The sequence below is a fragment of the Lagenorhynchus albirostris genome, chromosome 15 (assembly GCF_949774975.1).
Source record: "Lagenorhynchus albirostris chromosome 15, mLagAlb1.1, whole genome shotgun sequence".
Taxonomy (NCBI): Eukaryota; Metazoa; Chordata; class Mammalia; order Artiodactyla; family Delphinidae; genus Lagenorhynchus; species Lagenorhynchus albirostris.
Genome location: NC_083109.1, coordinates 17,836,516 through 17,863,737, shown reverse-complemented (window position 1 = coordinate 17,863,737; position 27,222 = coordinate 17,836,516). Strand labels below are relative to the sequence as shown.

The window sequence follows — 27,222 nt, the reverse complement described above, 5'->3', positions numbered from 1 at the left end:
CTGGCCATAATTCTATGAGACTAGATATCAATTACAGGAAAAGATCTGTAAAAAATACAAACACATGGAAGCTAAACAATACACTACTTAATAACAAAGTGATCACTGAAGAAATCAAAGAGGAAATAAAATATCTAGAAACAAATAACAATGGAGACACAATGACCCAAAATCTACGGGATGCAGCAAAAGCAGTTCTAAGAGGGAAGTTTATAGCAATACAATCCTACCTTACGAAACAGGAAACATCTCGAATAAACAACCTAACCTTGCACCTAAAGCAATTAGAGAAAGAAGAACAAAAAAAAAAACCCCAAAGTTAGCAGAAGGAAAGAAATCATAAAGATCAGATCAGAAATAAATGAAAAAGAAATGAAGGAAACGATAGCAAAGATCAATAAAACTAAAAGCTGGTTCTTTGAGAAGATAAACAAAATTCATAAACCATTAGCCAGACTCGTGAAGAAAAAAAGGAGAAGACTCAAATCAATAGAAATAGAAATGAAAAAGGAGAAGTAACAACTGACACTGCAGAAATACAAAAGATCATGAGAGATTACTAAAAGCAACTCTATGCCAATAAAATGGACAACCTGGAAGAAATGGACAAATTCTTAGAAATACACAACCTGGCAAGACTGATTCAGGAAGAAATAGAAAATATGAACAGACCAATCACAAGCACTGAAATTGAAATTAAAAATCTTCCAACAAACAAAAGCCCAGGACCAGATGGCTTCACAGGCGAATTCTATCAAACATTTAGAGAAGAGCTAACACCTATCCTTCTCAAACTCTCCCAAAATATAGCAGAGGGAGGAACACTCCCAAACTCATTCTACGAGGCCACCATCACCCTGATACCAAAACCAGACAAGGATGTCACACAGAAAGAAAACTACAGGCCAATATCACTGATGAACATAGATACAAAAATCCTCAACAAAATACTAGCAAACAGAATCCAACAGCACATTAAATGGATCATACACCATGATCAAGGGGGGTTTATTCCAGGAATGCAAGGATTTTTCAATATACGCAAATCAATCAACGTGATACACCATATTAACAAATTGAAGGAGAAAAACCATATGATCATCTCAATAGATGCAGAACAAGCTTTTGACAAAATTCAACACCCATTTATGATAAAAACCCTGCAGATTGTAGGCATAGAGGGAACTTTCCTCAACATAGTAAAGGCCATATATGACAAACCCACAGCCAACATCGTCCTCAATGTTGAAAAACTGAAAGCATTTCCACTAAGATCAGGAACAAGACAAGGTTGCCCACTGTCACCACTCTTATTCAACATAATTTTGGAAGTTTTTGCCACAGCAATCAGAGAAGAAAAGGAAATAAAAGGAATCCAAATCGGAAAAGAAGAAGTAAAGCTGTCACTGTTTGCAGATGACATGATACTATACATAGAGAATCCTAAAGATGCTACCAGAAAACTACTAGAACTAATCAATGGTAAAGTAGCAGGATACAAAATTAAAATCTCTGGCATTCCTATACACTAAAAATGGAAAATCTGAAAGTGAAATCAAGAAAACACTCCCATTTACCACTGCAACAAAAAGAATAAAATATCTAGGAATAAACCTACCTCAGGAGACAAAAGACCGGTATGCAGAAAATTATAAGACACTGATGAAAGAAATTAAAGATGATACAAATAGATGGAGAGATATACCATGTTCTTGGATTGGAAGAATCAACATTGTGAAAATGACTTTATTACCCAAAGCAATCTACAGATTCAATGCAATCCCTATCAAACTACCACTGGCATTTTTCACAGAACTAGAACAAAAACTTTCACAATTTGTATGGAAACACAAGACCCTGAATAGCCAAAGCAATCTTGAGAACGAAAAACGGAGCTGGAGAAATCAGGCTCCCTGACTTCAGACTATACTACAAAGCTACAGTAATCAAGACAGTATGGTACTGGCACAAAAACAGAAAGATAGATCAATGGAACAGGATAGAAAGCCCAGAGATAAACCCATGCACATATGGTCATCTTATCTTTGATAAAGGAGGCAGGAATGTACAGTGGAGAAAAGATAGCCTCTTCAATAAGTGGTGCTGGGAAAACTGGACAGGTACATGTAAAAGTATGAGATCAGATCACTCCCTAACACCATACACAAAAATAAGCTCAAAATGGATTAAAGACCTAAATGTAAGGCCAGAAAGTATCAAACTCTTAGAGGAAAACATAGGCAGAACACTCTGTGACATAAATCACAGCAAGATCCTTTTTGACCCACCTCGTAGAGAAATGGAAATAAAAACAAAAATAAACAAATGGGACCTAATGAAACTTAAAAGCTTTTGCACAGCAAAGGAAACCATAAACAAGAAAAAAGACAACCCTCAGAATGGGAGAAAATATTTGCAAATGAAGCAACTGACAAAGGATTAATCTCCAAAATTTATAAGCAGCTCATGCAGCTCAATAACAAAAAAACAAATAACCCAATCCAAAAACGGGCAGAGGACCTAAATAGACATTTCTCCAAAGAACATATACAGACTGCCAACAAACACATGAAAGAATGCTCAACATCATTAATCATTAGAGAAATGCAAATCAAAACTACAATGAGATATCATCTCACACCAGTCAGAATGGCCATCAGCAAAAAATCTAGAAACAATAATGCTGGAGAAGGTGTGTAGAAAAGGAAACCCTCTTGCACTGCTGGTGGGAATGTAAATTGATACAGCCACTGTGGAGAACAGTATGGAGGTTCCTTAAAAAACTACAAATAGAACTACCATATGACCCAGCAATCCCACTACTGGGCATATACCCTGAGAAAACCAAAATTCAAAAAGAGTCATGTACCAAAATGTTCATTGCAGCTCTATTTACAATAGCCCGGAGATGGAAACAACCTAAGTGTCCATCATCGGATGAATGGATAAAGAAGATGTGGCACATATATACAATGGAATATTACTCAGCCATAAAAAGAAACAAAATTGAGTTATTTGTAATGAGGTGGATGGACCTAGAGTCTGTCATACAGAGTGAAGTAAGTCAGAAAGAGAAAGACCGTATGCTACTGTATGCATACCGTATGCTAACACATATATATGGAATTTAAGGGGAAAAAATGTCATGAAGAACCTAGGGGTAAGACAGGAATAAAGACACAGACCTACTAGAGAATGGACTTGAGGATATGGGGAGGGGGAACGGTAAGCTGTGACAAAGCAAGAGAGAGGCATGGACATATATACACTACCAAACGTAAGGTAGATAGCTAGTGGGAAGCAGCAGCATAGCACAGGGAGATCAGCTCCGTGCTTTGTGATCACCTAGAGGAGTGGGATAGGGAGGGTGGGATGGGGGGAGACGCAAGAGGGAAGAGATATGGGAAGATATGTATATGTATAACTGCTTCACTTTGCTATAAAGCAGAAACTAACACACCATTGTAAAGCAATTATACTCCAATAAAGATGTAAAAAAAAAAAAAAAAGCCTGGGATGTGGCTGAGGTTGGAGTGAAATCTGAAGGGTGATCAGGAGCCAGTCTGTGGCTGTTAAGCGCATCTGTTGGTCAGTCCGCACCCATGGTGAGGGGTCAACATATGCTTAGAGCTATGCTTGGACTTGGCCAGAAATAAAACTTCGCCCGCAACCATGGACGTGGGCAAAGCTACGTGACCTCCAAATGGACTACACGCATTCCCTTGGCCTCATTAGCACCCATTCAACCCTTGGCCACAGGGAAAAAATCCTAGCTATTGCCTGATGTGAGTGGTGCTGGGATTATAATGATGATGTGGGTACAGCCAGGTGCTGGGCATGCAAGGTGATTAGGGGACCACCCTGCTGTCTGAGAACTCACTATATAGTGGCGGAGACAAGTGTGCAAGCTGAACATCGAAGCTCCGTGTGAGGGCTGTACAGCGAAGGGAGTGTATGACTCTGCTTAGGCAAAACTAGACTACAAGCTTGATTTCCGTATGGCATCAGTGGTGTGGGACACACTGTGGACCACCCAGTGGTCTCCTCCCTCCCTTCCCCACCCCGGCTCCCTGTGGTCCGGAAGAAGCCTGCCCCATGGATGAGGATGGAGAGGCCGAGTCAGCTCAGAGCCGACAGTGCCGGCTCCCTGCTTGCAGAACTTGTGTGTTGAGCCTGGAGCCCAGGGGGCTCAAAGTTGCTTAGCTGCGGGAGTGAGGGGCACCCAAGGCCTGCGCTGGGGATTAAGGATTTAGTCTGAAGAGCAGATGTGAGAGAGAACACACAGACTTTCGGAGGCCCAGCGGCAAAGTGATAGTCCCTTTAGACCTTCTCTGGCAGCCGCTGTGAGAGAGCAAATGGTCACACTGAATGGATTGTTAATTCTTCCTGCGGAGTTCAGAGCAGTCCTGGGCAGCTGTAGAACAAGGGAAGCCTTCACAGGAGCAGTCAGTGTAGAGGCAGCACAAAAGCCTACCAGGGATGGCCTACAGGTCAAATGATGCCAGGACAATGGGAAACAGCCTGGTTGGTGAGGCAGAGGCCAAGGGCGGGGCGTGACCAGCAGCAGATGCTAAAGCTATTGAAATGCAGGAGGCAGATCACAGAGGGGACGGTCAGGGCCACACAGGGGAGCCCCGCTGAGAGACAACTGCAGAGTCCAGCCAACTCGGAGACCCCACAGCGGGGGCAGGGGGGCCAGAGGGATTCTCTGGGATGTTGCCCTTGGTCTTGGCCGCCTTGAGGTCTGTTTGCTGTAGAGGCATGGCTCTGGAAGCTGGAGCCCCGCCAGCTGCCTGATGCTCAGGATTTCCAAGCGCATTTCCAAGTGTATTAGTTTCCTAGGGTTGTAGTAAATTACCACAACCTGGGTGGCTTAAACAACAGAAATTTAGAGGCTGGGAGTTTGACATCAATGTGTCAGCAGGGCCGTGCTCCCTCTGAGGCTGGGTAGACTCTTTCTTCGCCTCTCCTAGCTGCTGGCAACCCTCGGCACTGCTCGGCCTGTAGACGCATCACTCCAGTCTCCACCTCTGTCGTCACATAGGTTCTCCTTGTGTGTCTCTGTCTTCACCTGATGTTTTCCTTTTCTTGTAAGGACACCAGTCATATTGGATTTGGGGCCACCTTCATGACTTCATCTTAACTAATTATATCTGCAAAGACCTTCTTTCTAGATAAAATCACCTTCACAGGAACCGGGGGTTAGTTCTCCTTCAACACATCTTTTGTGAGGGACACACTTCAACCCATAACCCCAGATTATGCTGAGTCATGATTCAAACAGCCTGGGAAGGGGCTGCAAATGGGAGGGAGGTCTTAGCATTTCACTAAGTGAATTCAAACAGGAATGGTGTCAAACGGAGAGCACACAGTAAGAGGGATGGGAAACTCCTGCTTGGTCATGGGCTGAGTGGAACAGGAGGCTTCTGGAAGGACAGTAGGTCCTGGCTTTATTTGTCTGAACAGCACAGCGGGATGTACCGGGGCCAAGGTGTCCCTAAGGCTCTTACTCAGAAACATAATCCAATTCATTCCAACTGATTGCGGCCAAATTTATCCCCTAAGGGGTGAACATGGTACCTGCCACAAAAGGGCAGGAATGGGGAGGGGAAGAGAAGATTTGACCAGCCGGGGCAGCTCTGCCCAGATCATACCTCTGGAATATGCAGTTTACAGCAAGTATCAAGGTGCCTGGAAAGGAGAGAAGGCTTCTGGGAGGGAGAGAGAGAAATCTATAGCAGGGATTAGTGAAAGCATGGGCAGGATCAGAGAGAACACGCAGCACAGAATTCAGATTAGTGCAACGCAGCTGAGTGAGGGTAATAAAACCAGCAGTGGGAGCCGCATCGATTGTTGAGATTCCAGCCAAATCCACCATGAACATGTTTTCTTTCTTCCAGCCTTTGCCCCTTGGCTTTTGAAAGCAGAAACACTGAATCACCGTGTTCTGTACTAAAAGCTGATCTACCTGCCTCCCCAAAGGATGGAGAGAAAAGCAGCTCTGCTATTAGCAAATGATAGAGGGAAAAAGCTGAGGTCCGGAACGTTTGCCCGGTCGGTTCTCACTCACACGGACACAGAGTCTGGGGACAGGTCTCTCTGGGATGCGCATGACTCCTGTCCCCAGCCTGACCTCTCCTGGGTCAGCACCATGTGGGTCCAGGCTGGGTACTGGGCTCAGCAGGGCTGGACCAGTGGATTTTGGGGAATCCTACTCAAAGCCTCCAGAGAATCAGTCTCTAGGAAGCTGGGCAGATGGGGCTGCATGGAGTTCAAATACCGGACTGAAAACCAGTGCTCAGTGACTCACAATAAACCTAACAAAATGGTAGATGGGGGCTTGACGCATCACAGGGTGGAGGCCAAAGGTAGGGCGGGGTGGTGCGCCGTGCCTGGCACATACTCTACCTGCTCATTTATTAGTGCATTCGTGCATGGGGTCAGGTAAATGACCACTATATATGTGCTGGGCAGAGGGAAAGAGGTGACAGAAACCAGACAGTTCCAAGGCAAGCGCTTGTAATGAGAATGTGTGACCTGTTGGAGAGGAACCCCACTCAGGGCTGAGGGGGTGTCCTCGGTGCCCACTGGCCTGGCCAGTTGCCATCTTCTTTAGGTGCAGCCTGAGACAGTGGGGATCTGGGAAGGCTTTGCAGAGATCACACTGTCTGAATTTGATTCCAGGGGGCGAGTAAGGCAGACCATGCAGGGAGGTCATCCAGCAAAGGGAGCAGAGTGTCATAAGGCAGGTCCTGTGTACATACCCAGTGTGAGTGTGGCACTGGGCGCCAAGGAGGAAATAGAGGTGGGGAGATGGGGAAGGGTCAGCGACTAGAGAGCGAAGGGCTTTCGAATCAGGCTAATTGTCCCCGAGCACAAAGGGAATCTTGGGAGCATCTTAATCAGGATCAGACTCTTATTTCGGGGTGATCGCTTGTCTTCTGTGGAGCGTACATCGGAAAGGACCAGCGTGATGATAGGGAGACCACTTTGGAAGCTGTTACACTAATCTGATGAAGACTTTATGAATCTCAAACATGAGTCGCAGCAGTGAGCAAGAAGGGAAAGATGCAGAAGAGATTTCGGAGGCAAATATCGGACAGACCTGATGACTAACTGAATATTAAAGACAGGGAGAGAGAGGTCAAGGATGACGCTGGGTTTCTGAATCTGAATTTTTTTTTTTTTTCGGTACGCGGGCCTCTCACTGTTGTGGCCTCTCCCGTTGCGGAGCACAGGCTCCGGACGCGCAGGCTCAGCGGCCATGGCTCACGGGCCCAGCCGCTCCGCGGCACGCGGGATCCCCCCAGACCGGGGCACGAACCCGTGTCCCCTGCATTGGCAGGCGGACTCTCAACCACTGCGCCACCAGGGAAGCCCCTGAATCTGAATTTAATGGCAGTTTGGACAGCAGACTGGAGACGGATTTCTCCTTGGTCTAAGGAAAATATCCCAAGAGAGAAAAAGGCGTAGCGAGGGTCTCAGTCTCTTACATGCACCTTGCTTGGATGCTTGCTTTATAGGAAACACAGACATTCACATGCCACAGGAGAACACTCCACAGGGGATAGGGCACCCCGGCAAGATGCCTTCCTCTTCTGCATTGTCTTTTGAGTTCATTGGGAGAGTGGTAGCAGAAGCTGGCAGTCAGAATGGTGTTCCAAGACCCCGGTGTCTGTCAGGCTGTGAACATCTGCTGTAAGACTACTGACAAAGGTGACACTCTGGTGCACTTGACTGAGTACTCGACTCCTTCCCTGCTTCATAGAGTCTGCCTGCAGCCACTTGGGCAGCCAAACGAAAAAGCTGAGGAGGTTCTGCGGTGACCACCTGGCTCCTGATTACCATCTGCCTCCCTGACCCCCCAGCTGTTCTTCAGGTATTCCGCCCCTATTCTGCAGGTGCAGCCCCAGACTGTGCTCTGGGACCAACTGAAGCCTCCGTCAAGGGGAACTGGAGGATGCCCAGGTCTAAGGACTTCAGCATCGTGCTGCCTCACTCTCCATCCTGCTCTTGCTTTGGGCCATCTCTGCAGCTGGGGTTGCTGCGCTGCTGTGTCCAGCCTCCCACCTTGTATGTCCCAATTCCCTAATGAGCCCTGGTTTGTGAATCCTGCTTGGCACTTTAGGTGCCTCAGACCTGGGGCTCTGGTGGGTTCTTACCTCTCACCCCCGTCCTCTGTGTTTCTCAGGCTGGGCCACAGTTCTGGCCCAGCCACCTGCCTGAATGTCACCAATGTCGCCAGATTCTCTGCTTCCCTCCTCTCTGGACCTCAGTTTCCTCACCTGTAAAATGGGTTTAGGATAATAATGACACTTAAAGTTTATTTCTCATGTATTCCTCTCAACAACTAGCAATTATTAGTGTCCCCATTTTGCAGACAAGGAAATGGGGCAAACTGTGTAATCTCTCTGAGGCTCAAAGTCCCACAGCTAGTATGTGATATAGTTTTTGAGGCACAGCCCTGGATCATGGTAGTTCTCGGTCCCAGGCATGTAATGGGTGCTCACTAATACTGGCCATGGGTATAGAGCATAGCGGGTAAGATTACAGACTTTCCAGAGACCTAGGTTCAAATCCCGTTTCATCATTTCCGAGTTGTGTGATTTTCAGTCACCAGAGCCTCAGACTTCATATCTATAAAATACAGTTTCCTTATCTATAAAATGAGAATGCTAATGGTACCCTACATGGTAGAGTTGTTGAGAAGTTTCAGTACATTAATAATATGAAACCCTCAGCACATTCCACGGGACGTAAGAAGGATGTAACACATATTTACTATTTTATTGTTCTTTTCATCATCATGTTGAACACTCCTGGTGCCACTGTCCCCCAGAGCTGCCACCTCTCTCCAGCCAGCAGGCTGCACTCCCACTGCCTGTCTTCCACCTCTCTCCGCCAAGCACAGCCCCATCATGGTGGATGTACAGGTTTAAGTCTTTTCCAGAGAGCTTCATCTGGTCCTCCTGCCTCTAGCTCCTCTTCTCACACCATCCATCAACCCCTGCCAGAGGGCAGAACCTCCCTGGGAGGGTCGCTCACTCCCCAGGATGTCCAAGCCTGCCAGGGGCACCAGGCATCCTGCTGGGCCTTCCCTAAGGCTGCCGTGCTTCCCCATCTGCTCTCAGCCACACAGCCTTGCCCCAAAGGCTCAAACTCTTTCTACCTGGATCCAAGATTTACAAGACATCCCTGGGAAAGTTGCTTTAGAGGCAGTTAGCTGCAGAGCAGTCCCAGCGAGCATATTATGGCCTGAATCCTGTCACTGTGGCAAGGTCCTGGTTTAAAGACTTGCCAGGAAAATAACAACAGAGTTTTAACATGAAGTGCAAAGGAGGGAATGATAGAGTGGAGTTGTACCTGGCACCCTCTCAAACCAGGAGCCCTGCTGGAAATGCATCCACTTTGTCTGCTGACCCTGGTCATGACTGAGCCAGGCAGGGCAGGGACTCATCCTTACTACATCATAGAAAGGAAACCAAGGCTCAGAAAGGCTCAGTGATTTGCCAAAGTTCCCCAGTTTTAAGGAACAGAGTTTGGGCTCCACGTGAGGGCTTGTCCCAAGGCCCTCCTCCCCAGGGAGAATGGACAACGGGCACTCAGCATGGGCAAGGCAGTGACGATGGGCCAGCCTGCGGGTTCAGACCGGACGGAGCAGGGCTACCTGGCTGACTTTCGGTGCATCCATTCTAGCCTCCAGATTGGGTGCTGCCAGTCTCCTACTGGGCTCAGTCTCCCAGAGCGCCCCCTGGAGGCCTGGCCAAGCTACTGCAGGGGCTAGAAAAGCACTGTTTCAGTGATGGTGGGTCTGGGGTCCACCTGGTCCTTCAGCTGAAATAGTAAATAACTAGTCATCTGTTCAGTGCAGTCGCAAGTCATCCCACTACAGAAAAACACCCAACCCTGACCATAAGAGGTTTTACCTTATTTTTTTCGATGGAAGCATCCCTGGCCTCTGCCCACTACATGCCAGTAACGCCTCATACCCAGCTGTGACAACCAAATACATTTCCAGATATTGCTGAATGTCACCTGGGGGTGTGTCTAAATGGAATAAAAAGAACTGAACATTTATTGACCCTCTGCACTCTGTGCCTCTACACTTCTGTCTACCAACTAGGCTCACAGATGGTCAAGCCATTTTGTTGGTTTTTTTTTAATTTTTAAAAATTGAAGTATAGTTGATTTACAATGTTGTATTAGTTTCTGGTGTAGAGCAAAGTGATTCAGTTTTATATCAATATATATATTCTTTTTTCAGATCCTTTTCCATTATAGGTCATTACAAGATACTGAATATAGTTCCCTATGCTATATAGTAGGACCTTGTTGTTTATCTGTTTTATATACAGTAGTTTGTATCTGCTAATCCTAAATTCCTAATTATCTCTACATCTGCGCTAAGATGATAGCCACTAAGCCACACGTGGTTACTGAGCATTTGAAGTGCGTCTAGTGTGAAGGAGGAACTGAATTTTAAAATTTATCTCCAATAATTTAAATTGTAACATGGGAACACTGTAAAGTATATTTTGTTAAACACAATGTTTATCTTTTTAGGATAATACTTCATTATTAACTGTTTAAAATGTAGCATCTGAATTGCAAAGTGCTGTAAGTATAAAATTGACACCAGATTTCAAAGACTTAGTGCTAAAAAAAAATGCAACATATCTTTCATTAGTAATTTTAAAATATTTCTTACATGTTAAAATGATAATATTTTGTAGACATTGGGTTAAATAAAATTTATTAAAATGAATTTCACCTGTTACTTTGTACTTTAATGTGACTCTAAAAATTTTCAAAATGCATACATGTCTGAGATGCTATATCTACTGAACACAGTCAACTCTGGAGGTTTTCAGCAGGGGGCGCTTTTGCCCCTCAGGGGATATCCGGCTGTGTCAGGAGATGTATTTGCTGTCCTAGTTGGGGAATCAAGTGCTCCTGGCATCTAATGAGTTTAGGGATTTGCTAAACATCCTACAGTGCACAGGACAGCCTCCCACAACTAAGACTTATTTGTCCCCAAATGTCACTAGTGCTGAGGTTGAGAAACCCTACCCTAGAGCATAAACTCCTTGAAGGAAAAGCCAGTAAGTCAGGAAGACCTGAAGAACTAGTTGGAGTTATCACACACAGTTCTCACCATTAACGATGGCCAGGGGTGTTGGTAACCTTGCTTCTCCTGATGGAGAGAATGAAGCCCACACTAGAGCAATGACTCGCAAGAAGTGGCTGAGCTGAGACTTGCACTCATCCGCTCACTCTAAAAGCCAGCCTGCCCCCTTGCTCCACAACCGGCTTCCACAGTCCTCTGAGTTGGTGCTGACGCGAAGAGGCTGCTTGTATTCACGGTCTAATGTCTCCATTACTCAGACCCGGGTGGTTATTATTCACATCAGCCGTTATTGCTACCAGGGGATGAGCATTAACAAAAACGCCCTTGGAAAGGGACAGCCTGCTCGAAATACTCGCGGGCACCTCACCCATCAAACGAGGCTGAGAAAGGCGTGGAAATAAATGCAACACAATGAAATAAACCTGTCAGAGAGGGAGCGTTCAGACGCCTCAGAAGGCAAGAGGTAAAACAAATGTGCCTGATATGGGATTGACTCTGTTTAAAGAAAACATTACAGGACTGCGGACTTGAAGAGAGCCCGGAAAACACTGGCCCAGCAGGAAGGGAGCTGCTTGCACCTTCCAGAGAAGCACTGTTTCCTTGGTACACTGGGTGTGGGCATGTGGTAGGAACCACTCTCTTCTCACTGTCACCGTGCATCCGTCTGCAACTGCCACCTCCTTTGGGGTGAGAGTGAGGCTGGGGGCCTTTGATGGGATGGGGTAGGAGCCTGACATTTGATGAAGGCCTGGAGAGCAGGGTACTCTCTAGGGTCACCTAATGTAATCTTGAGTATGACTCTGCAGTAGGTGTGACGATTCATTTTGCAGGTGAAACAAAGGCTGTGCAACTTACTTGAGGTCATATAACTAGGGAGTGGCTGTGATGACATTCCTAGGGTGTTGATGGTGACATGCTGGGCTATGGGGCTTGATGGCAGGCACAAAGGCGGGGACAGAACTTGGCTGTCGTGAATGCTGTGAAGGCTCTGCTCAGATCTCCTTTCCTGGGCTGGTGCGCTAATCTCCAGCTGGTGGTGGCGGGGGGGGGGGGGGGGGGCGGTGCTGGCTGCTAAGAGCTCACAGCCACCTCCTTCCCTGCAGAACTGCCATAAGGCAAAGTGAAGTTGCCTCGCCAGGACACGGGCAACGGCTAAACTGACACAGCGGCACAAATGCTGGAGCCCCTGCCTCAAAGTGGGGATGCCCCAGTGATAAGAGTGCACACTCCAGAGCCCCCGTGGGCTCAGCTGACACAGTCTCCACATCCTCCCTTGGCTTCTTCCCCGGCCCTATCCCATCTCCCTCGCTTTCTTTCTTCTGAGAATACTCATCAGTGAATAATTTGCACAAGAATCCCCATCTCAGGCTCTGTGTCTGGGAAACCCAGGCTAAGACAGTGAAGCAGTGAAGCAGTGCTTCACTGAGCAGTGAAGTTTCCGAGTTTGGGAAAGGGGGTGAACAGAAGTGGACCATGAGGTCCTGGACGGCTGGACTCATGTCATCCTTGCATGATGTATCCCCTTTCCCACCATGACACACTGACCAGTCAGGGACTAGCAGAGAGGAGACCGCTGTCTGAGCAAGAACTTTGAGAGAGATGCCAGTTAAAGATCTGAAATCTCTAAGAAACCTCCACTGACCAGGAAGGACCCCCGCAGTAGAGATCCCTATGTCAGCAGGGTCTCTTCTGTCTCTGGGGCTCCATGATGGGCATCAGCGTCTGACGGGTTCTGCATCCCAATCTTTGAAGAGCAGCGGAAGTTTATATGAAATGAGATTGAAATACAGTGTGCTACAGGGAAGGGGCTGGTATTTGCTTCAAATAAATACCTACACTATTTATTTAGACTGGGTGTTCCCATAGCACCCTTTTTCATATTCATTATCTTGTTTCATCTCAGGATACGGCTGCAGAAGACTCTGCAGGTGCAAAGTCTGTAAGAAAACGGTGCTCCCTAAGAGGGAAGCATTATTACTCTTACTTAACAGATAGGAGAGGTGGGAATCATCATACTGAAGTGACCTGTCCAAGACAAACGGCAGACGGTGTGGGGGTCATAGCCAGATCTAAGCACAGATAAGGTAGGTCGATTTTCCCCCAACCTCAGACCACAGCTCAGCTGTCACTTCCCCTGGGAATCATTCCCTGGGCTCCAGGTATGTTTGTTGGTTTATTTTGAACACCACACATCTCTTCTTTGTAGCCTGACTCAGAGTTGCAGCTGTCCATTTATTTGTGTAGTTTTTTTCTTTTTTTTGGATGAATGGCTCTTTCCCCTCCCCCAAAGGTACAGGAATAGGTTTTCTTTTGCTCATCACTATATACCTCAACGCTTAGAGCAGTGCCTGGCACATAGTAGGTACTGTGTATGCGTTAGTAGAATGGGTGAATGGATGAATAGATGGATGGATGGATAGAGGGAGGGAGGGAGGGAGGGAGGGATGGGGGGGTGGAGGGATGGCTGCGTGGGTGGATATGTGGGTGGGTTGGAGAGACTGCCAGTTCCTCTCGGGTGCACCTGGCCTCCAGGGACCACTGAGCACAGGCTGCTCTCACTCCCCTCCCCCCCGCCCAGGGCTCTGGTGATCACCTGTGGTGAGAAGGCAGAGTGGAGTCCCCGGGGTCACCTGGGCGCTGCCCATTGGTGCTGACCACAAGGAAGCCAGTCCCCAGGCAGCATGCAGAAGAGAAGGAGAGAAAGAAACACACATGAACACGTGCAGTACGGTGAACAAAGCTGCAATTCTCGCGGCTCTGAAGAGCTCACGCTAAACAGCAAAAGAACATCATGATCTAACAAAACAGGGCCTGAAATAGATTTTTTTTAATGAAATAATAAGAGTCACCATTTATCAAGCACCCACCACATGCCAGGGACTCTGCCAGGTACTTCACATACAATGTTTCTAAGACTTAGAACAACCCAGAAAGGTCAGTATTATTATAAACCAACCCATAGCCTTTCCACCCAGACATCTTCTCCCCGTCTTCCCTTTCTTAGTAAATGGCGTCACCATCCACGTAGCCACGCCGTCTACAAGCCTGGGAGTCGTCCTTTACCTCTCCTTTTTACTGATCTCCCACTTCTGATCACTTGGCATGCCTTCTTAATTCTACTCCAGAAAAGGTACTGAAGCTGCCCCCTTCTCTCCAATTTCATCTCCACTCCGTTCAAGACATCCTCCTGTTTCGCTTGGGTTATTGAAGCAGCCCCTGCTGGTCCTCCCGCCTCCAGTCCTGTCCCCTTCAGTCCGTTCTCCATCCTTCAGTCGAAACGCATCAGTGACCCTGTTGTGCTCCAGGTCAACTTCAACCTCCTTAACCCAGTTCACAGACCGTCAGTGATGAGTTCCCTGCCCGCCCCTCCAGCCTCTCTCCACTCCCACCACCGCACTCTGTGCTCTGTCCCGAGCACAATAAACTCCTTTCCCTCATCAGCAGCGCCCCCCGGCCCACCTTCTTGTCGTCAGGCCTTACCTAGGCTGGTAGCTTGGTGTGGAAATACCCCCTTCCTGCCTCTTCACCTGGATGATGACTGTTCATCCTCCAGGTGTCGGTTCAGAAGTCCTTCGCTCTGGGAGACCCACCATATATGGGTCAGTGCCCTTCTTCTGTCTTCCCCGAACACCCTGGTCTTCCCTTCCCCAAGCAATAACCTCACTGTATTTTAAGTGGCTGCCACCCCCGCAATTCTGAGTCTCCTTGAAATCAGTCACTGTCATTTACAAATGTCCTGCTGTGGCATTGTGGTGGAGCTGCACAGTAGGTACTCAGGGTATATCTGTTGAATAAATGAATGAAGGAAGGATGAATCAGAAAATTGATATAACTTGCTCAAGGCCACAGAACTCTGAACTGGCAGAGGCAGTATTCAGATCCTGGTTTGTACGACTTCAATGTTCTGTCCTTTTGAACCCACTACTTGCCTCTCGAAACTGAATCAAAAAGCAGGAAGGTGTCCTAGGCCCCGTCAAAGGCTGCGTGTTTCTCTAGTGATTCATCAACAAAATTGTATAAAGTCCTTATACAAAATGGAGAGAGGGGTAGGACGTCCCAGACCAACTGAGAAACAGGAAATACATAATTTCAAAAATTCACACAAATGGCAAGCTTTACCAACAGCTGTGAAATACGTCAAACTGTAACCACCAGTCAACGGTAATCATAATACTCCTCCCTCAAAGGTATGGGGAACTTCAACATTTTCAAACCACATTCCAAGTCCAACTTCACCCCTTTCAAATCACGTTCTAGTTTTATAGGAAACTACTATAGCTGGTAGGCCAAATCTGGCCACCCACTGTTTTCTGTGTGCCCACTGGTGAAGATGGTTTTTACACTTTTTAATGGCTGGGAAAAAAAATAAAAAGAAGAGTAATATTTTGTGACACATGAAAATTAAATAAAATTCAAATTTCGGTGTCCATAAATAAATTTGTATTGGAACACAGCCACACTCGTTTTACATGCATTATCTACGGCTGCTTTTGTGCTACGATGACAAAGTGGAGAAGTAGTGACAGAGACCATATGGCCTGAAAAACTGAAAGTCACTATCTGGCCCTTCACAGAAAAGTTTGCCGACCCCTGTTCTAAGCGCATGTTTTTAGTAAATGTGCCCCCAACCTTTTGAGGCAGGCAAGACAGAGACTGCTGGCCTGGCATGTCAGAAAAAGAAATAGAAGGCTGAGAGAAGAGGTGACTCAAATCCCCATCTGGCCTCTTTCAGCAGCCTCCTACCTGTTCTTCCCTGCTCCAGCCTTATCCTTGCCTCAGTCTCCGTTCTCTGGTCCAGTTTCTAAGCTGTAATTAGGGTAGCCTTCGCGACAAAGGCAGCCTGCCGAGCACCTCCAAGGGCTCGCACTGTCTCAGGACAATCATTGCTCCTCTAGACGCCACGGGGCTAATGCAGTGTCCTCAGTGTCCTGGCCTTGCTTACCACTCCAGCCTCACCTCTGATCCCTCCCAGCCTCCTGTGGTCACACTGGCATTCTAGCCATGGTTCAAAGGAACCCCGTCCCATTCAAGTTCAGTGGCCACCTCTCTTGCCTCCAGTGATCTGCACGTGTACATTCCTCAGCTCAGAAGACCTCCCTGTCTTACTCTCCAGCCTTGTTCAATATGATAATTGTCACTCTTCTTTCAAAACTTTGTCTCAGTGACCACATACCTGAGAAGGTACACCCTACCTTGACTTATGTGTCTCTTCTCTCTGCTTCCACAGCGTCCTGAATTTACCTTCACCATAGCCCTCATCATAGCGTATTGATATAATTACTCTTGGTTGGCTCCCTCACTACTTACTATTTGTTGAGTGCTTATTATTAGCCAGACATAGCACTAAGCACTTGATGTGCTCATTAACTTCTTAATTAGCCCCGTGAAGTAAGTGGTGTTATTGTCATTGTTTCATAGGTGGGGAAACTGAGATACAGAGCAGTTAAGTACATTTTCTAGCCTGGAGTCAAAGACTGTGCAAATCCAAAGACAAACTTCTTAACCTCTAGGAGACGGGGGACCACGTATCAATATTAAGTTGCACTCAAAACTAAATGGATAAATGAAATTCTAGTTTAGTATTTTTCATTTACTAGCCGTGTCACTTGGAAAATTACACACATTTTGGAGTTTCAATTTCTCTACTTATAAAATGGGGATGACAGTAAGTATCTCATGAAGTTCTTTCGAGGATTAAATGAAAAAGAGTTAAAGCCTTAGTTTGGTTGGGAGGCCCAGAGGAGCCTCCCCACCCTACAATTTATGGCTATAACTGTTTAGCAGGAATGCTTAGCTATGAGGGGTGGGAACAGAGGTGTATCTGGACAGGTGCTGGGATGGGGAGACGTCTTCCCAGTGGGTGGAGTAGTAGAAGTTAAGTGATGGATAATGGGTCTTAGCAGGACACAAAGGAAGTAGAAATAGGTAAAGGACTCATATATTTAGTGCTAGAGACAACTGGTGTTTACTGGTGCCTGGCCCATCTCTCCTTAAGGCATATGGAAGAATTCTAGTCTCATCAAGGTCATGTAAGTGGAAGTCACATGAGTTATTTCCAAGTGAAGTATTTAAGATCCAGGTTACTACTTCCATACTTACTTCTCCCCTGCTATGGGGTCCTTTGAGGCCATTTATATTCTAGATGGCATAACAACAAAGAAGCCTTTGTGGCACTGAACTACTGAGATTTAGGTATTAATTTGTTGTTGCAGCAAAGCCTAGCTTATCCTTTCTAATTCAGCAGAACAAAAGATGAAGTCCCTTGCTTTCTCCTCTGTCATCCGGTCTGCCTACAATGTGGCTTTTTTACTGGAGGATTCATGATCCTTCTCTCTTCACAGCTTCCAGAGCTTGCTCATATGTATCTATGACAGCCATCAACAAAAACATTGGGACCATGCAAAGAAGAAGGAGGTCTGAATACTGAGTGCCTCAGACTTGCTTTCTGGTTTTTTTTTCCCTTCTAAAGCAATGAAGGTTGAATGCAAAGAGATGCCGATAGGCTAAAGATGGCCCTGGATCAGATAACCTTGAAGACAAATTAATTTCTTCATTTATGAGCTTTGGTACATGGTGGAAGTAAAGCTGAGGGCTCCTTGAGGGACCCCACCTTCTGCCCCAGATCCCAGGACTTAGCTTGGATACTGCTAAAGACAGGCCAAAGACCCATCATCACACCCTAAAGGTTCTATTATCAGCTGTTACTGGAAGAGAGGGATGGGAAGGGGTTAACAAATAGGAGACAGAGGACCCTGACAGCGGCTCATAGAATCTCACCCAGTCTGTGGTACTGACAAGATTCAAAATGGCGCCATGGAAATGCCATGAGCATTGGAGTTAGATCTGAGTGACAATTCTGAGGGACCTTAAGCTCTTTATTTAACCCATCTGAGCTTACACTGCTTCATTTCTTAAGTAAGGGTAATAATGGTGACCACTATTTATTTAGTGCATAATAAATGCCAGGCTTTACTGCTATCATTGCACTGGAGACTCATGTGAACACACAGCCCTATGACTTGCACACAGTAGGTGGTTAATTGTTGCTAACACTCCCGACACTACATTGAGACCCCATCAGAGAAAGCTCCAGCGGAGCTTTATGCTTTGTATTTCTATCCCTTGGCTCCAGCCTACCCACGTTTTCTCCCTTTCCTTGACCCCTGATTTTAAAAGGCCTACTATTCCCTTCATAAGATGCAATGACTTTGGGATATCAGATCTGAGCTAAAGTCAACTTGGGTGTCTCAGGTTTTAAGTAGATACTCCTCATTTCTAGTTTAGAGGGATGAAATAGGACTCCCCAGGGATATGCTTGAAGGACAAGTGTTGGTCTTGGCTTTTGTTTTCTGGACTCTGTTGTACCAGCTTTGTCTTTCTGAGTGGGGTGTGGAGAAGGTGTGCACATCTGTGTGTCACGGGGTGGTGGCCAGAGCAAATCTAGAGAGTAGGGAGTAGGGCGAGGACAGAGAAGACTAGACAGATGTTCCAGCTGTTGTAGCAAGAAAAATGTTAAAGGGTTGGGATGTTTAAAGGTCTTCTTTAGGTTCTTTTACAGTACACTCATGATATAATCCTCTTATTCCATCTTGTCACATAACCTTCAAGGAAATCCACATTATTCCATTGGCATTTTAGGGTCTAGAAGACGCTGGGTGAGAGCAAAGAGGCCCAAGGGACAAAGAGACCTTGTTACACTAAAGTAATTCTGAGAACCCCAAGCATGGAAAATTCATCTCATGGGGCTTGGCTAGAGAGGAGTACCACTCCCCTGCCCTAACGTCAAAACACACACCTGGGCTTTCTCCTCTGAAAGTCTGGTAGGACTTCTAAGGACTGAACAATAACCAAGAGTTTTCCAACAGACTCACTATAGCCTAGCCTCTCACAAGTGATCCTTCATTATAGCCCCTACTTCCAGCTGCCATAGCTAGATTTGAGCTCCCTGTGATTCTGGATTCCCTCCTGAAATTGCCGGGCAGATGATGAGAAGGGGAAAAGTGCCACAGTCAAAGGTTAGCAAGTGCATGAGCAAAACCTTATACTCAGGCAATGCAAATATATTATTGCTGTGTAGGAGCTCATCTAAACACAATGGCCTGTAGATGAAGAGGATAAATGCTGAGAGCCAAGGCCAGTGTCATTCCTGTCCCCTCTCAGTTTCTGCACTTTGAATCTAGCCTGAGTCCATTTGATAAATGCCTGGTTTGTACAACTGCATGAGAAGCGACTACGGTCCAGGCTTTGGCTTTCTTCCTTGGGGAAGAGCAGAGAGAAGATGTGTGCTTAGTAGACCTGGGTCTCCAGGTCTCATATAAGACAAGACCCAGAAGAAGGAAGAAAGGCCGTGCAAGCTGTATCATCTATGATGTTCTTGACCTTTTATGTGCATTATCCCAAATTAACAGGGGAAAGAACCAATGATCTTAGGCCTAAAAGGGATGGGATGGACTCCTAGAGGTTGTGACTTGTTCAAGGTTAAACAGCTAAATTTTGGATGTGGGATTTGAAACCAGGTGTCTCTGATTTCCCATTATTCCAGGTAATCTCTCGAGGAAGCTTTATACAAGACAGAACCTTCCATATAGAAGTAGATCAATGGAAGCAGGGAGGGCGGGCAGCGGGCATTTCCTATCTGATAGCAGACAACTCCTACATCTTGCTTGGCTTCTCACATAACCTGCGGCAGGTTATTCTTGTAACTAAAAAAGCCAGGGACACATAGGGACACATCACTCCCCTTCTGGGCCCCAGTCTTAGCATCTGTGAAATGAGGGCATCTCACCGGAGAATGCCTATTTATTGTCCCTGCTGGGGTGAGAATCCATTAGGAAGAGAGGAGAGAAAACGCTGGATGAAATCCACCTCAGGCTTAGCCATTATAAAAAGAAGCCACAGGGCTTCCCTGGCAGCGCAGTGGTTGGGAGTCTGCCTGCCGATGCAGGGGACATGGGTTCGAGCCCTGGTCTGGGAGGATCCCACATGCCGCGGAGCGGCTGGGCCCGTGAGCCATGGCCGCTGAGCATGCGCGTTCAGAGCCTGTGCTCCGCAACAGGAGAGGCCACGAAAGTGAGAGGCCCGTGCACCGCGATGAAGAGTGGCCCCTGCTTGCCGCAACTAGAGAAAGCCCTCGCGCAGAAACGAAGATCCAACACAGCCAAAAATAAACATACAAATAAATAAATTAATTAAAAAAAAAAAAGAAGCCACATTTACAAAAGACTATTACCCACCCTCTTGTTACCCAAGACAGTGGTTTTGGTCCATCAATACCACCAGGCAGCACGGGACTATGGGTGACACTGGCCCCTTATCTCATGCTTCATTATTCTGGAGTTCAGCTTTCAGCACCTACTCTGAGGGGGTTGTGTTAATGGGATCCTTAGAGACTGTTTACTAGATTAAAACTGTGACTTTCTTCTGCAAAGCAATTCTGCAAATGGCTTTATGGGTTTCCGGATTTATTTTGTCTCAATGACTGGGCTCAGTTTGCAAATCAAATCAAAGCTGATTTTTCCAACTGCCACTTGGGCACACCCAGCGGGAGTCTGCAGAGCCAGCTGTGTTCCCTTGCCGGCTGGCGCCAAAGATGGGAGTGAGGCTGCCTGCGGGCGGCCAGAGAGGTTCCAATGGGAAGACAGTGGACAAGCAAGGACCTGATTGCCCCCAACTGGGGTGGGGGGAACAAGTCCGAGGAGGCAAATTTTATTTTCTGGAAGGAGAAAAGTCAGATTTATGTGGCCCCAAAGACTGAATGGCAGAAATAATAGGGAGCCAATTTGGACCCCTGATGTTGAGGTTTCCTTCAACTGAAGTGTCCAATGGTGGGATGACCTCCCTGGGGGAGTAGTGAGGTCCCTGTCACAACAGGCAATTAAGCGGAGCCTGGCTGGTCTTTTTGTTAGTGGGGATTGTAGATCATGTAGCTAATCCCTGCCTCTACCACTTTTATTCCTACCTTCCAAGAGGACATTAAAAAAATTTTTTTTTAATTTTATTTGTTTTTTTTGGCCGCGTTGGGTCTTTGTTGCGGTGCGCAGGCTTCTCACTGCAGTGGCTTCTCTTGTTGCAGAGCACAGGCACATGGGCTTCAGTAGTTGCAACACGTGGGCTCAGTAGTTGCCACACGCGGGCCCTAGAGCGCGCAGGCTTCAGTAGTTGTGGTGCACGGGTTTAGTTGCTCCGTAGCACATGGGATCTTCCCAGACAAGGGCTCGAACCCGTGTCCCCTGCATTGGCAGGAGGATTCTTAACCACTGCACCACAAGGGAAGTCCTCAAGAGAACATTTTGACAAGTAGCTTGTATTTGAAAAATGAGGTCATGGAAGACCTCATCCATCCATCCATCCATCCAGCCATCTAGCCATTGATCCATACATTAATTGATTGATTAATTGAGTGATCAGTCCATTCATTTATCTATTTGTTCATTCAACATATATTACTGAGCACTAATGTTCGTTAGGATCTGGGGACACAACATGGCTCAAAATAGGCACGATCCTTTCACTTACTTCACTTAGAATCTCGCTGGGAGACAGACAATCAATATGTAAGCCAACAAAAATATATATATTTGTAAGTCATGATGAATGCTATGAAAAAAAGTACAGGGTATAACGAGAGTGGAAAACGTTGGGGATACACATTAGACTGGAGGTTAGGATGGTCTTTCTGAGGAGGAGGGATTGAAGCTGCAATCTGAAAGAGGTACATCTGTTAAGCTAGATAATTTCCGGCAGAGGGGGCAGGATGAGGAGAGGTCTTACTGCAGCAAAAACAGAAATAAAGTTTTCCCTCTCCTGAGAGCAAGGAAAGTAAAGGGAACAGTGAACAGGCTAGAGAAGAAACATAACATGGCCTGAAAGAGTTAATCACTCCTAGTTTTTAACTGTTACTAATCTGTAGTGTCTGTAACTAGATTTGTACATCACAAAGCTAACCTATTACTCTTTAACACTATGTGAATTACATCCTGCGCTCCCTTGTAGCAAATCACCCTTTGTAGCATTGGCATTTCAGAAAAAAGGTTGCAAGCCAATAGCCAGAGACAAACTGACTCAATTACCTGGCTGCCTGATGCCAGCTGTGACTGTTTTGAAATAATGCAGGAAGAAGAATGCAAGACCTTCACTACTTTGATCCTTATCATATACCCTGGACTGCGAGTCCCACATATAAAATCTTCTCCGTTTGGGGGTGGGAGGACACACACAGTTCTTGAGGCGCTAGCCTGCTGTGTCTTCCCTTCTGCCTGGCAGAACAATAAAGCCATCTCCCTCTTCCTCCAAAATCTCTGCCTCCGTATTTCCGTTTGGCATTGGTGCACAGGGAAGCCGATATTTCGGCAACAGTCCTGAGGCTGGAAGGAGCTTGAAAGAGCAGTGTGCTGGAGTGCAGTGAATAAGAGGATAGAAGCCTGGATGAAGCTGGAGGGTAGGAAAGGGCCAGATCATGCAGTCAAGTCTGGTGGAGGCAGGGCCTGTGGGCGGGAGGAAGCAGCAAAGTGAACGAGTACATGGAAGGAGGTGGGGAAGAATTAGGTAGGAGAATGCGTAGGCAGGAGGGCTTGGATGGAACTGCACACAGCTTCTGGAAGGGGAACGGACCAATCTGGTTCCAGAACTGAGCCTCTGTGTTCAGTTCCATTTCCCCCATGGCCTGCTCTGGCCCAGCCAGAAGGGTATGAATTGAGATACTGGGTACCTCTTTCAGCCACTGCAACCCTGGGCATCCTCCACAGGCAGGATGATCCGCTCGCCTGGGAAGAGTTGTCTGTCACTTAAATTTCAGCACCTTGGAAGTTTAGGTCTCCCACCCCAAGTTTTCACAAGCTCCGTTTTCCCAGGCATGTTCTGCTTATCTCTTCAACCTGGTTCCTACAACGAGCCCGTCCCCCGTCTTCCAAATAGAGAGTGAACAGTATTGAATGGGTCTAAGTCCACCTCCCTCTTACTTGCCCTTTCTCACAGTTGCTGTTTTAACTACAAGAACAAAACCTAACGTTTGAATGGATCTTTTTTTCTCCCTGACTGCCCTCCCTTCAAAGTCTGAATCAGAGTTCTCCGTTTCCAAACCAAAACTTAATGTCTATTTACCCACTGGCTGTAGTTTTCTCTATATAGCTCTGAGCAGACTCCCGGAGCTAGAGTCTGCCAAGCAAAGGGCTTCTGAAATGTTCTTTTAGATCTTGAACTTGAGGCAATTCCACTAGCTTTTTGCCATCCTCAACCTGAAGATGTTACATTCTCCATATAATAAGAGCCCTGTGGTCCACGCTGTTGGTGCCACACCCAGGTCCCCTTTACAGATTGGTGTGACATCCTCCAGCTCCTGCGTGTGTGGGGGGCTAAGGACTCGCCCCTGTGACTCTGTCCAGAGACTTGTGCAAGGCTCAGAGGTGCCACTTCCTCTGGAGCTACCTGAGACATCTCCTGAGGGGAAGGAGAAGGGGAAGGGAAGGGAAAATTCCAAGGGCTGATTGGTATGGGGGAGGAGTCCTGGTTTCTTGCCTCAAAGCTGAACAACTTTGGAGAACTTTACACTCTACCCCGGGATCTTGCCTAGACTTAACTTTATCTGAGAAGAGATTCTTACTCAGCCTTTTCCCTCTTGCACTTACAGATGTCTTCCAAGAGCTCTCCCTCAGTACATCCCACGCACCCAAATCCCTGCCTCGGGCTCTGCTTCTCGGGAATCTGTCTTAAAATGCTACCATTCTTCTTTATCTGCTCACTGACAAATTTCTCTTCCCCACTACAGCTGAACTCATGTTCTGATTCCTCTGAATCTCCAGTCAGCATTAACAGCCAACCCCTGGCTGGGGAACAAGGTACATATCAATGAAAATCCATATCAATGAAAAAGACTGCCTTCCAGCATTCTGAGAGGAGCCTGTCCTAATCCCAGAACTAACCCTTCCACTAGCTAATACCAAACTTCCACCCCACAGTCCTTTAGCAGCGCCTTCAGCAGGAGGTTCTGTCCCGGCTCTATAAATAAATACTGCCCCCTGGTGGTGTGTGAATCCACCGGTCAGATGCTCTCTAAACACAGGGGACTTGGCTCTTCCCGTGGAGTCTGGGCCAAGGGTGTAGCTCCTCTCACAGGGTGAGGTCCTGAGTCCGCTGGCTTCTCAAATGCCACCCTTCGACTCAATTCCCAGTGTTCGTTGAGAAGGGGTGGTGATGGGACGAGGGGGCACGAAGTCTCTCACGCTGCACCCATCCCAGGGGAAGGGAGCCCCAGGGGGTGTCCCAGGAACACACTCATTAGTGCCTAGGGCTTTAGCTCTGCTGCCATCAGACCTCACTCAGTACCTCTCACTTCTCTTTAGAGGCACTGATCGCAATCATAACTCCACCACTGTCTGTTGCAATCCTTCACTTAACGTCTGTTTCTGCCCTAGACTGTGAGCTTCCTGAGGACCAGAAGCACGCCTGCTGGTTCATCACAAAATCCCTAGTTCCTTACAAGGTACCTGGCTCACACGTGCTCCGTGAGTGAGCTGACCACACGGGAGAAATAATGGTCATCGATCATGATTTTTAAAAATTTCCAGGACAATTTGCAGTGAATAAAACCACGTTTATGTTTATGATATCATTTGATCCTCATAACAAACTAGTGGGTCGAGGTCTCGGTGTGCTGGAGCTGGCTTGCATCTGCTCGCTACAGAAGAAATGTCGCTAAACATTCAGGACTTTCTTGTAAGCCAGTTGTTAAACCATTGGTAACTTGATATTGGATTTGTGGGTATCTTTACACCCTGGAAATGGACAAAGACAACAAATAAGGGCTTTTCTTTTACAAAGAGCAGGTTTATCAGCAAACCACTGGCAGGAGGTACGTTCAAAAATCGTTGTGTGAATGGGTAGATGGGGATCACTTTAAATACGGTGCTGCTGAGGTTTGAGAAGAGGGAGTGAGACCCCCAGAGTCTCCGAGCCTTGCTGCAGTGAAATGCTGACTTCAAATGCATTTCCTACTTCAGCAGGCATTTTTCGAGGGTCAACTGTGTGCCAGGACCTTCCTGCCACGGCACAATGTGACTGGGAAATTAGTGGTTAGGCCTGAGCAGTTGCTCATCAGAACTCCTCTCAAACAGCGGTGCTGGTGCCCGTCCCAGCAGGCCTGGCCCTGCCCAGCACCTGATGCTCCACCATCATGTGGGGTCTGGGAAGGGTCCTGCTGCCACGGACCCAGCATCTGGTGTGTACGGGTGGCCCACTGTGTGTACCCCCTGCCCTGGGCTCCTTCCACAGAACACGCAGCTCCTCTGCATGAGGCAGCCTCGCTCAGCTTCCGAAAGGAACAGGAACCACATCTGGACCTCAGCCCACCTCCGGGGCCCCCTCTGGCAGGGCCCGGTCTGGCTCCTTGCACATCCCTAAAAGCTATCAGGATCACGCTGTGAATGGTAAAGAGTCAGAGGTTTCAATGGGAACCACTGGACACTGCCCCTAACTGCATGGGGCCGGTTATGGATTGAACTGTGTTCCCCCCAAATTCTTATGTTAATGTCCTAACCTTAGACTGTGACCTTATTTGCTAATAGGGTCCTTGTAGAGGTAATTAGTTAAGTTAGGATGAGGTCATACTGGAGTAAGGTGGGCCCCCAATCCAATACGATCAGTGTCCTTATAAAAAGGGAGAATTTGGACAGACACACACAGAGGAAGATGTGAAGAAGGCAGAGATCGGGGTGATAGTTCTACAAGCCAGGGAATGCCAAAGATGGCCAGAAAAGCACCAGAAGCTGGAGGAAAGGAGTGTAACAGACTCTCCCTCACAGCCCTCAAAGGAGCCAACCCTGCTGACACCTTGATCTTGGACTTCTAGCCTCCAGAAATGTAAGACAATACATTCTGTTGTTTAAGCCACTTAGTCTGTGGGACTCTGCAGTCGCCGAAAACTAACCCAGGTCCCTTGCTTTGCAAACCTCAAAACTGGGCAGCACTTAATTAGAGCTTGGGTGACTAACAGCAACCTTACAGACAGACAAGGGTTAGAGCTGCATGCCAGAACCAAGGACTGTATTTAATAGAAGATGCCCTGGGCATCCGGTCAGGTCAGAACGACCTTGAACAGCTCCAGCCTGTTCCATTCTGAGTGGCAGCCCTCCAGTTCCCCGGGACCCACACAGCTGACCACAGATGCTGTCTGGAGTCACCAGGGTCAGGGACAGGACATCAGCAAGTTGCTTCATCGTCACAGCACTGGCCTCAAGCCTGCCCGTGTGACCATACTCCAGGGGCTGGCCGGCCGCTGGCAGACCCGTGCAGAAGGTGCCACGATGACGGAGAGGTAGAGGAGCCCGGAGGGAGGCAGATGGCCCATGGAATCTGCTGCTGGGACTTCACATACCCCCACTGCCTGCAGGATTCCCACCATCGTATTTTCTCTCTTAATAAAAACAGTATTTTCAGCAAACCCATAAAAAGGGAAATTTGATTCACACCATCAGGAAAGGGATGGGTCAAATATTCCTGGACTTAGATCCTTGATATCAAGTCCTCATGGGCAGTGCGTGAATTAGTTGACCCTGGATGCCAAACACAGCCACCTGTGGCTGACGGGCATTCTGCATTATCCAGCCCTCTGCCCCACTGCCAAGTGCTGCTAGAGCCTACTTCTCCTGGCTGGAGTGACGGCCCTCACTGGAAAACAAGGGTGTGGAAGCTTGGAATCCACCACTTACCCCCGACTCCTCTGAGCCCTGCCTGGGCATGGCCAGCTGGGCATTCATACTCATTAATGCGTTCCTATCCTTTCCCACGCCACACCTGGCGTGTGTACACAACACACTCCACTAAAGCAAGATTGTAACCTAAACATCAGACAAGAAGAGAAACCCTTATGCTAAGAAGAGGTAGAGAGCTCTTCTGTTCCAGTTCTTTAAAGGCCACTGTAATTCTGCAGATCAGCAATGCAACTTCGGAGAAGTGTGGCATGGTGGGCTCTATGTCTATCAGGACAGTAAGTCCTGACATTGCCAGCAACATATACTTTAAAGTATTCTCTCTCGAAGTCCCCACGTATACCTTTGCCTGTCCGATCATATGTTCCGAATTCCCGGTTCAGAAAATATGAT

General features: G+C 47.2%; 1 protein-coding gene across 2 annotated transcripts in view; it reads right to left on the bottom strand.

The window, feature by feature from the left end:
* The window catches only part of PTPRT (protein tyrosine phosphatase receptor type T), a 1,083,394-nt gene that overhangs the window by 182,743 nt on the left and 873,429 nt on the right, over positions 1–27,222 (bottom strand). Inside the window, exon 14 of one of the 2 annotated variants that reach the window (XM_060122182.1) lies at positions 13,722–13,778. The exons of the other annotated variant lie outside the window; for it this stretch is intronic. Within the exon in view, the coding sequence (XP_059978165.1) occupies positions 13,722–13,778 (57 nt within the window). The remainder of the gene's footprint in view (positions 1–13,721; positions 13,779–27,222) is intronic. 2 annotated transcript variants of the gene reach the window in all.